Source organism: Microtus ochrogaster, linkage group LG2, assembly GCF_000317375.1.
Source record: "Microtus ochrogaster isolate Prairie Vole_2 linkage group LG2, MicOch1.0, whole genome shotgun sequence".
NCBI classification, from domain to species: domain Eukaryota; kingdom Metazoa; phylum Chordata; class Mammalia; order Rodentia; family Cricetidae; genus Microtus; species Microtus ochrogaster.
Window position 1 is genome coordinate 22,932,768 of NC_022028.1, and position 11,552 is coordinate 22,944,319.

The 11,552-nt window shown below is 38.7% G+C and overlaps 1 protein-coding gene across 1 annotated transcript in view; it reads right to left on the reverse strand.

The window, feature by feature from the left end:
- The window catches only part of Tsga10 (testis specific 10), a 92,698-nt gene that overhangs the window by 24,392 nt on the left and 56,754 nt on the right, over positions 1-11,552 (reverse strand). The window contains exons 12-15 of the mRNA XM_013351078.2: positions 11,185-11,240; positions 7,240-7,408; positions 4,582-4,692; positions 2,110-2,295 (exon numbers count right to left, since the gene is read on the reverse strand). Coding sequence (XP_013206532.1) covers positions 2,110-2,295; positions 4,582-4,692; positions 7,240-7,408; positions 11,185-11,240 — 522 coding nt within the window. The remainder of the gene's footprint in view (positions 1-2,109; positions 2,296-4,581; positions 4,693-7,239; positions 7,409-11,184; positions 11,241-11,552) is intronic.

Genomic DNA, 11,552 nt, shown 5'->3' on the forward strand with positions numbered 1-11,552 from the left:
GATGGTTGTGAGCCACCATGTAGTTGCTGGGAATTGAACTCAGGACCTCTGGAAGAGCAGCCAGTGCTCTTAACCTCTGAGCCATCTCTCCAGCCCCCCTAAATAGTTTTTTTTTTTAAGAAGCATAAAAAGACACTTAATTTCACTTATACATAAAACACAACTGTGGAAAAAATTAGAGGCTGATAATATTGAAAGTAGTATTTAAGCAAATGATAACCCATGGTTTCTGGCAAGAGTAAACTTTTAGAAGGCAGTTTGATAAACTAAGAAAAATTGTGTGTGTCTTAGATTCAGTATTTGCTTCCAGACATACACCTAAAGAAACAGAGCCAAGAGAAATAAAAAAGAATGTTTGTTACAGAAAATTTTACTATAAAAAAGGGTGAAAATATAAATCCTTAATATGAGAATAATTTAAGCAAGAAAATATTTAAACAATTAATATATGCCACTGTTTGAAGTATGTGTGTAACAAAACAGATTTTAAAATTGTTACTGACCTTAAAATGGGTAGTTGCAAATAGATATTTAGTAGGTTTTATCACTTAAAATTATTTGCAGTGCCAGGGATGAATTAGGGCCTCCAAGTGTGCTAGGCAGGTACCTGACACAGACCCAGATCCCCAGGTCTGGTCAATGAAAACGTGCTGACTGTAGGTATGACTCACACTGAAGAGAAGTCTGACTTCCAGCACCCAACTCAGGCTCTGACAGTCACCGGCAACTTCAATTCCAGGGCCTCCAACACGCTCTTCTCATGTCCATGGCACTGTACTAATGTGCACAAATATCCTCCTCCTCCCTCTTCTCACACATGCGCATGCGCACGCGCACACAGTCTCACACATGCACAATTGAAAGTACAAATAAAATCTTAAAACACATACACGGAAAGGGAGAGAGGGAGTGAAAGGAGAGAGGTCTGGGAAGATAACTCAGTCAGTGAAATGCTTGCCATGCAAACATGGGGACCTGAGTTTGACCTTGCAGAAACTACGCTTAAAAAGAAAAAGCCAGGCATGGTGGAGCACATCTGGGAAAGCAAAGACAGTCCTGGGGCTTGCTGCTAGCCAATCTAGATGAATTCCCAACTCTAGGTTCAAGAGACCCTGTCTCAAAAAAAAAAATGAAAATGATTGAAGGATACCAGATGTCAACCTCGGCCTCCACACATACATGCCAACACACTGACTTGTACACACAAATATACAAAACTGCCAGGCAGTGGTGGAGCACGCCTTTAATCCCAGCAGTCGGGAGGTAGAGGCAGAGGCAGATGGATCTCTGTGAGTTCAAGGCCAGCCTGGTCTACAAGAGCTAGTTCCAGGACAGGCTCCAAAACTACAGAGAAACCCTGTCTTGAAAAATCAAATATATACATATATATGTATATATTTGTATGTATGTATACATACACACAAAACTGACTTGAAAACAGAAAACATAATCCTTTATTGGTGCATAGAAAGAGTGTGAAGTCATAAAAAGCAGCTAGAATAATATAAAATCTATATGCACACACTATGGGGGTGAAAAGTTGCAGTTTTAATGTCTGGTTTCTTTTCATTTATTTGTGTTTATGTGTGTGTATGCGCACACACACGCCACATGAATGCTGGTATCCATGGAGGCCAGAAGAAGGAGTCAATCTACTGAATCTGGAATTACAGTTGGTAGGAGCCACTGCATGTTGCTCCCGGGAATGGATCTCAGGTCCTCTAGGTGATTAGCAAAAGTTCTCACCCCACTGAACCACTGCTCTTGCCTCTGATATTTTGTTTCTTTAAACAAAGATATATATAAGTAAGTGTGGCAATATGCTAATATTATTACATCTGCAGGACAGAAATAGATCTGTTTTATTATTTTTCAAAAATTTTATTCTTTTTGTTTGAAACAGTTCCCAATTTAAGAAAAAAAATGCCATAAATTATTCTGGTTGCAGGTACCTAAAAGAACCAAGGTGGATAGGAAAATAACAGGCTATAATTTACAGTGCATTACATAATTAAACTGCTTGTCAATATATTAAACTTATGAAAAGCCAAAGAAAGCTCCCTTAAATATGATACAGGATGTGCTGTAAGCACATTTCAACAAACTTACTTGCTCAACCTCTCTGTTAAGGGCATCAACTTTTTCTTTTAGTCTGTTGCCCTCTGCTTCAGCAGTGATAAGTTCCAATTTGAGGGTATTGTTATCTGCCTCTGATTGACGGGCTTTATTTTCCCAGTTTTCAGCATCTTCGTTGGCTTTTCGGAGTTGTTCCATTATTTGCCGGTTCTCAGATTCCTAAAAAGCAAATCTCAGGTATTATTGTCAAACTTTAAAGGTAACTAACATAAAGTGTTTATTGAACACTGTATCTGGACCCCTGGGAAATCACTCACAAATAATCTTGAAGAGATCCTACTTACCCTAACCTAGAAAGATGGCCATCCTGTTAGGAACATAAAGAAGTGCTATTCCATCTGCTCCACAGGTACCCACTCAGGAGAGTGTCCTTATCTTCAGGACTTGGACAAAATGTTCTTGTGCTTCTTAAGAGAGTCTTACCCCGTGACTGTTGGCCGACTCCAGCGGCTCTGAGCTGCTAACCTTCTCATCGGCATTCCCTTGCTCTCCACCACTTTATGGAGGTGTACTGGCCAGAGTTTCTACATTCTTTCATATGGTTAAGCGTCAATTTCTGATAAGATTTATTATTATTATTTTTAACTGTGTGTGTATGTGCACGTGCATGTTGAGTGCTGATGCCATTAGAAACCAGAGGTTTGGGGTCCCCTGGAGTTGACTTGGGTTCTGGACACTGAACTTGGATCCTCTGAACTAAGAGTGCTCTTCACCTCTAAGCCACATCTTGAAACCCTGAGGCTTAATTTTCTTGGTCACAGACTATAACCTCTTTTTGGCTTGCTTCTATTAAGTTGTCAGAAACTGCTCAGAAGTAAACTATCAAATGTATGCTAATCATATAACTCGTGTAGAAGTTGTACATACAGTACAGGATTGTTTGGGCAGTGCAGGGATTGGATCTAGGACTTTGTACATGCTAGGTAAGTGTTTTACCACTGAGCTGTATCTACATTTCTTGGAACTAGATTTTTTTAAATTGTCAAAGTGATACCATAAATGAATTAGTTTAAGTAGGACTTGCTTTCTATAGGGAAAAATTCAGTTCCATAAATAATATACCATGTTAAGTAGCCATTAATAACTACTTCAAAATCATATATTAGGGGCTGGAGAGATGGCTCGGCAGTTAAGTGATTATACTGCTCTTGTAAAAGACCCAAGTTTGATTCCTAGCCACCATGTTGGGCAGCTCACAACTTCTTGTAGCTCCAGCTCAAGGTAGATCTAGTCTTTTCAGGCACCTGCACTCATGTACAGACACATACACACTCACATAGAACACATGCACAGAAAGAAAAAACTTTAGACTGTGGTTTGCCTAACTTGCTCTTTAAACTTCAGTTATAATTTCACTAATATCAGGAACATTGTCCTTCTTGTTAATACTATATTTCTATATCAGAAATCCTGAGCTAAATGAAATAACCAAAGTATAACAAATTAACACCCCACCCTTTCTAATCAAATGTATGTTCTCCCAGTTAAAATTACCTACTAGTAAGAAACTGATTATGACCCAGTTAATATTGCCATCTTGTGGCCTTAGATTTAAAAAGATCTTTTCCCCGTCTATTGCACTAAAGTTCTTCCTCTCAAGACTTAGAAGTTCCAAAGCTCCTGAAGGTGATGGGAACAACCTAGGAGTCCTAAGAATGTTTTACCTCTCTAAGTCCTTAAAAATGCATTTATGTACACTATGAGCAAAGGTTCAGAATATGTTGGTATACAGATATTAAATTATATGTTAACTAAAATAAGCCATTGAGGGAAGTAAAGTTTCCACTCACGCTTTTAGTCTTGTGTGGATAACACCACATCTATGATAATGATAAAGTTCAGAGCTTTGGAACTTCTGAGTCTTGAGAGGAAGAACTTTAGTGCAATAGACGGGGAAAAGATCTTTTTAAATCTAAGGCCACAAGATGCTAACATAGACATTTTATCTGATGTACTTAGATAAAATTGTCCTGAGACAAACTGTGCATTGTAGAGCTGACACACGTATCTACATTTGGGGATCTCTGAAGTCTCACACACACACATGACTGGTCAAATAGTGACTAAAATATGCAAATTGTTCTAAGAAACAGGGGTTTAATAACAGTGTGATCCATTCTGCCCTGTCAAACAGTCAGGATAAGCCACTTTTGTCAGTTTTAACAGAAAATGCAGCATTTTGTGCCCCATGTTCTTCAGTTAAGAAGACTCTACTTGCCTTGAGAGTGTACTGTGAATTTAGCACACTAAAATATACAAGTTCTTGAGTGATCTTTTGGGACAGGTGATTCTAAAAGTATATAGTTAATCTGTCACAGTCAAAACTATAATATTTGATTAAATAAAGACTTGATTCACTAGTCTGATGAGTGTAATAGATCACTAAGTTAAGTCTTATGAAAAATTGGAAGTACCATGAGCAAGGAAAAAAATGTGCATTTGTACCTCTGACTTTAATATGTTCTTCAGCTTGTTAACCTCCAAATTTGTATCCTGGACCTTCTGTTTTATATCATTGAGTTCATTATGAGTATCATTCAATTTCTTGGACAGTGCCTATGGAAAAAAGATAGCTAGATTTGACTATAATAAATAAAAATTTCTATATATAAGAACATGTAGACTTTAAATATTTGAAACTGATTATATAAAATTAATATAACAACGATATAAACACATATGTGAAAGTGGTAAAGGAACAGAAGCCCAATAGAAAACAGGCAAAGAACCCAGAGAGACAAGCTATCATAAGGGGCATAAGTTGGTAACACTAAAATAAACTTCACTAGTAACCAAAGATATGCTAATTAAGACAATGGGATAGTGTTTTGTCTATCAAGTTACTGAAGAGTTAAAGCTTCAACTGTGCTAAGGAATGGGTATTTCCATGTATTATTTACTGTAAAAAAATTTTCACAAAGAAACTCTGTGAACCATTAACACAGAAATGTATTTAGGCACTTTCAAATATTCATAAAAAGAAGAAAGACATTCTCTGTATTTGAAATATAAAACATTCTATTTACAATTGTAAATTGCTATGAAATCAGAAAAATACATGTTAAAAGTTAACATAACACTAACTAGATAGTAAAGACACGTGAAGATATTTATTTTTCATTTTATCCTTTAAGAAAAAAAAGTCCTATAATGAACTTATATTTCTGTTTAAAAGATGTGATATTAAGAATAAAACTTCCTAAAGTTTCAGTCTATAGTTTACAGAAAAACTAGCAACCTTTCTTATATGACCCAAAGGAAGAAAAAAAAACTACCTTGGAACATATGTAAATTCTTTTGATGCCAATTTTTTTCTGGTGGCCAATCCTAAGTATGCAGTTTAACAAAGCAGGAAAATTTATATCGTCACAAGCTAGTAAGTGACATTCTGGACACAATAGTAAACGTCTCATTTGCCATTCAGTTTTACAGATTATAAGATTCATGAAATTTTCTGGGCAGTACTGGCACATGCCTTTAATTCCAGCACTTGGGAGGCAGAAGCAGGCTAATCTCTGTAAGTTGGAGGTCAGCCTGGTCTACAAGAGCCAGTTCTAGGACTCCAAAGCTACAGAGAAACCCTGTCTCAAAAAACTTAAAAAAAAATTCATGGAATTTAAACTACATGATAGTATAATCTAGCAAGAAGAGCTAACCCCATGTGAGCCTTAGATACCTGGTTCTTCACATAGAAAGGACATGGTATAAAGTAGCACAGTTTTTATTCCACTAACATTTAAAAAGTATTTGTAAGCCGGGCGGTGGTGGCACATGCCTTTAATCCCAGCACTCGGGAGGCAGAGGCAGGTAGATCTCTGTGCGTTCGAGACCAGCCTGGTCTACAGAGCTAGTTCCAGGACAGGCTCCAAAGCCACAGAGAAACCCTGTCTTGAAAATCAAAATAAAAAAAAAAGTATTTGTAAAGGCAGTGTGGTAGTTTGGATGACAATGCCCCCCATAGGCTCCTGTGTTTGAATGCTTGTCCCCAGCTAGTGGAACTGTTTGTGAAGGGTTGGGAGTGTGGCCTTGTTGGAGAAGGTATGTCAATGGGGATGGGTTTTAGGTTTCAAAAGCCCTTGCCAGGACCAATCTTGTCCTCTCTACCTGCTGGCTGTGGATCAGGATGTAAGCTATTAGCTACTTCCCCAAGACCATGCCTGCCTGCCTGCCTGCCTGCCTGTTACTACCCTCTCTTCCATGACGAACTCTGAAACTGTAAGAAAGGCCCCCAATTATACTTCCTTTTATTAGTTTGCCTTGATCATGGTGTTTCATCACAGCAATAGAACAGTAATTAAGACAAACAGTATTACAATTTTGAATTTCTATGAAATAAGCAGAAGTGTATATTAAATGTCAATAGTAACTGTAACTCAAGTATCCCGAACTGACCCCAAATTGATTTGCAGCCAAGGATGACCTTGGGCTTCTGGTCCTCCTGCTTCTACCTCCTGAGTGCTGGGACTAGAGGCATCCAGCAACACACCTGGTTTTGTATGGTTACAGGAATCATGTCTGCTTAACAAACAAACACCCTACTAACTGAGATACATCACCAGCCTCTTTCATTTGGCTTTCTATTTTTTTCAAAAATAAAATGTTTTTTAAAACATTTTAAAAGTTCAACTTGAAATAATAGTATTGTAAACGAAGACTGTCAGACTAAAATATATTGCCTTACAAAGTCAAAAGTAGAATTTCCCTAAAAAGTATCATAGTGCTAAAAAGATCCCAAAACTGTACCATAATCTACATAGAATATTTAAATACAAAAGTTTGTAGTCCACTATAAATAGGCCCATTTTAAAATTTCTCATAGCTTTTAATCCTCGTTTGTTTTGTTTAATTAAAATACTTACCCTTTGGTATGGCAGTTTTTCTAAGGTTTAAAACAAATCCATAATATTCCCATTCCTTTCTCTTTAATAGCTAATACTTTATGTCTGAGAATTTCATCTAGAAATTATATGACATAATCTGTTATAAAAGTAAAAAACAAGAATTGCTAGTTGCAGAGTCTGCTTTTCTACAGGATGAAATGAGGGCTGTGCCTCAGAAGAAATACATTTTTTTCTTCCTCAAAGAGTCTGGGAGCAAGTATACCTGGTTTTCTTGTTTGGCTTTGCTAAACTGTTCTTGAAGGTTATCACTTTCATGAGCCAAGATATCTCTTTCCCTGGCAATCTGACCCAGTTCGTCGTTTGTTTCATCCAATTGCCGGCGCATTCTGGAAATATCTTGTTCACACATAATTAGGGCTTCAGTAGACTGTCTATTCCACAAATCAAATAGTACATAAGAAGAGATATTTTACTGAAATAGAACAACAAATTCTCACAAGTCAGAAGATGGACAGTTAGAATGAGAACCGAAGGTTTGAGAATGTGTACATTTAAAGGAACCACTACAAAGAGCACATTTACAGTTTCACTATGAAAAGTGCACTAAGTAAATATAAGTCACTGATGTACCTATATCTCAAAATCTCCAACACTTAACAGGAAGGCCTTCTTCACACTTCTAGCTATTATGACTGACTCTCCTCCTGCAGAGTCCTCTCCTCTGTGCTCTGAAGAGTTGTTTTTAGAGCGAATACCTCATCCTTCTCTTTTTAGCCCTACTTTTCAGAGAAACCCTTGTCATGTCCATGACTCTTGAACGATTCTTAATTTTCAACTCAACAAGGATTTAAAATATGAGACACACCCTCCTGTGTCTGTGAGCGTGGCTCCAGAGAGGGTTAAGTGATTGGGTGAGACCCATTCTCAAAGAGGACAGTATCTTCCAGTAGGCTTTCCAAAGGCCAGAGAAGGAGAGTCAGTGCACACACTACCTGCCCTTCTGAGCGCGCACTCATGCCTGCCGCCTCCCTCCCTCCTCTACTGCCATCTCACTTTTTTCACTGCCTCCTTCCAATACAATCTCAACATTAGTGGCTCTGCAGGGAGTTCCAGGGCCCCAGCACCAATCTGGTGAGACATCCAGTGTCTTGGGGTGGGTAGGTGCCAAGTTCCATGCCCTTCTGGTACACAGACTGCCACTTCTGGAATACTCAGCTCCTAGCATGTAAGGCAATTTCCCTTTAATATACATATATACTTAATATACATATATACATTCTATTGGTTACACTCCTCTACAGCAGTGGTTCTTAACTTTCCTAATGTTGTTAACCCTTTAATACAGTTCCTCAAGTTGTGGGACCCCCCCAAACATACAATTATTTCATTGCTATTTCATAACTATGATTTTGCTACTGTTATGAATTATAATGTAAATATATGATATGCAGCATATATGATATGCTATATGTGTGGGTCATGGTCCAAAGGTTGAGAACCACTGCTCTAGCAAACCCTGAATAATAAAGGTTTTGATATCAGGAATGATTGTAAAGAAACAGAACTGTAAACATGAATTTCCTTAAAGGGACTAGTGCTAACCAAAGCTGGCTCTTACTATGTTGGATTACTTACATTAGGGGGAAAAAACAGCATTTTGTCCTATTGAAACCTATTTGTTCTGCTTATAGATTTACTTTTCCTGCATATAATGCTTACAAAATGCCCTATCCTCTTTTGTCGTATTCCACACAGCAATACTTCAGACCAGGGAATTTATTTGACAGTCAAAGAAATTCAACAGTTGGCTTATGCTCATGGAATCCACTGGTCTTACCTTGTTGCCAACCATCCTGAAGCAGCTGGCTTGACAGAGCAGTGGAATAGCCTTTTAAATATGGAGTTCTAGCACCAACTATGTGGCAACAGCCCAGAGGGCTAGGGGTGTATATGTTCTGAATCAGTGTCCAATATATGGTACTATCTCCCTTGAGTCAGGACTCATGGACCGAGAATTAAGAAATGGAAACGAGAGTGGCACCACTCACCACCATCCCTACTGATCCACTGAAGAATGTCTGCTTCCTATTCCCACAACCTTATGTTCTGCTGGCCTAATGAGCTTTGGGTCCAGAGAGGGGAGAGTGTTTCAACCAGGAGGTACATGAACCGTTCCACTGATCTAGAAGCTAAGGCATCCCCTGGCCACTTTGGGCTCCTGAGTCAAATGAGTTAAAGGATTAGGAGTGGTTGATTCAGACTTCCAGGGAGAACTTACTAGCAGCCCACAATGAAACACAGTAACAACATGTCTGAAACCAAGTCTTTTAGGGCATTTAGTGTTAGAATGCCCTGTGACTACAGCCAATGGGAAGCTGCAACTCAACCTAGGTAGGATGGCCAAAACCACAGGTCCTTCAGTAGTGAAAGTTTGGGTCATGCCCCCAAAATAAAAAGCCCCAGATTTGCTGAGGTTTTTTTTTAAGGTGGAGGAAATGCAGAATGAATAGTACTTTATCAGTTATTAGCTTCTGCCATAGTACTAGATACAGAAATCAGAACTGTAATTATACATATTTCCTGGGTGTTTTGTTGTTGTTGTGTGTATGTGTATACATATATATTAAGCAGATCTGTTTTTCTTTCCTGTCTTATAGCTTTAGCATGTAATGCAACATTGAGTTGCTTTCAGAACTTAAGTGTCATTATATCTATACTATCAAACTTAAGTTGTGAGTTACTTAAAAAGTAAGCATTTCTCAAGGGACTCTGACATTTTTCTGGAAAAAGAATTAGTGCATTTTCCGTTAGACATGGGATAGTTATATCATATCACCTGGACTTATGGCCTTGTTACAGTCTTCATCTAAAATTTAAGAAAGACGTTAGATGTGATTGTGTGTCAAGTTGGTAAAGAGCGGAGTTGTGACAGCTGGTCTTATCAACTTGATAACACTTAAACACCCTAGGAAACATATTCTGGGCACGTCTGTGATAGTGTTTCCAGAGAAGCTTAACTGACTGAAGGAGGGCCTTCCTCAAAGTGGGCAGCACCCTCTAAACAGCTCTTCCAGGAAAAAAGTGTTGTCTGGCCCCCATTCCCGCCCCCACCCCTTTTCCTGTATGTGGGCAGCCACAGCTGCTGCTGCTGTCATAGACTTCAACTTCTTTGGTCACTGAATGTAGAATGAACACCAGCAGTTCTCTCAGGAGCTCTAGGCCAACGCTGGCTCAAGCTGCTACAGCCTGAGCAGTTACTGAGTTCCCTGCTCCTGTAGCAAGCAGATAGCCACTGATGGAAGACCCAGCCTCTGTTCGGTTCTGTTCATCTAGAGAACCCTGCCTAATATGGCTCCCAGCACCATGTAAACTGCAGGATCACTGTCTCTAGGATTAGCCCCTTGTTAGCATCTCAGACTCGTCCTTCCCAGACATGTCTACAAGGTCTCATGGGCTCTTTAAATTTAGAGCTAAAGTCATCTTCCCTGAACACTCCTCCTGTCATATGCAAGGAGACCTGGAAACCTGACATTTCCCTCAAGTCCCTCATTATAAAGACCTCATCCCTTCTGTTCCCCCTTACCACTTCTAAAAATTTACTACCTCTTCATTCTGGATAATTCAGTGAAAACTACCTTAAAAATTAAAGCATTTTAATAGTCTTTACTTCCCAAAGGATGAAAATCAAGACTCACCTGTGTATTGTATAGGCCTTCTCACATGTTTGGTTTCTCTTCCTTTACTCCTTTTCCCCCAAGATTGATTTCATTTCTGGAGTATGAATGTTTTGCCTGTATGTGTGTACATGTACCACATGCATGCCTGCTGCAGGTCAGAAGAGTGTGGACCACCATACGGGTGCTGGGAACTGAACTTGGGTCCTCTACCAGAGCAGAATGTGCCTGTAACAGCTGAACCATTTCTCTGGTCCCTTCTTCACTTCTCTTATAGTTGAGGTCCCAACAACACTCACCTACTGGTAGTTCAAGAAGCTTTCGAACACAGACTGTGGTTCTTTACCATTATTCCTGTGTCAGAAGCCTTTCTCTTTATTTCTCTTGGTGAACATAATCCTCTCCTTTACTGCCCATGCCATCCTAAGACCCTACTAAACTCAGAGGTACTGATATATCAGATAAGTCCCTCAATTTTCAGACATAAATAGTATTTGCTTCCAGTATATGCTCGAGTATTTTTAATGATTTACCTTGATGCCTGTTCCATCTCAGCAATGATATTCTTCATGCCTGAAATGGTCTTTTCCTTGAAATTAATACAAATATTAAGTTAAACTTATTTAAAAATCATTTCTACCAACGCTTAATTAATAAAAAGAAATTGTCCCCCTCCCATGATTTTCATTTGGTATTAAAAATTTATGCCATATTCTTCTCTACACTTTAAAGCTTATAATCAGTGTGCACATTTGTGCTGGTTAAAATAAATTCATTAAAGGAAAGGATATTCTGGTGTATTGATATGAGATCATGTAACTAATACTGTGTTAAAAAATTTATGTCGCCGGGCGGTGGTGGCTCACGCCTTCAATCCCAGCACTTGGGAGGCAGAGGCAGG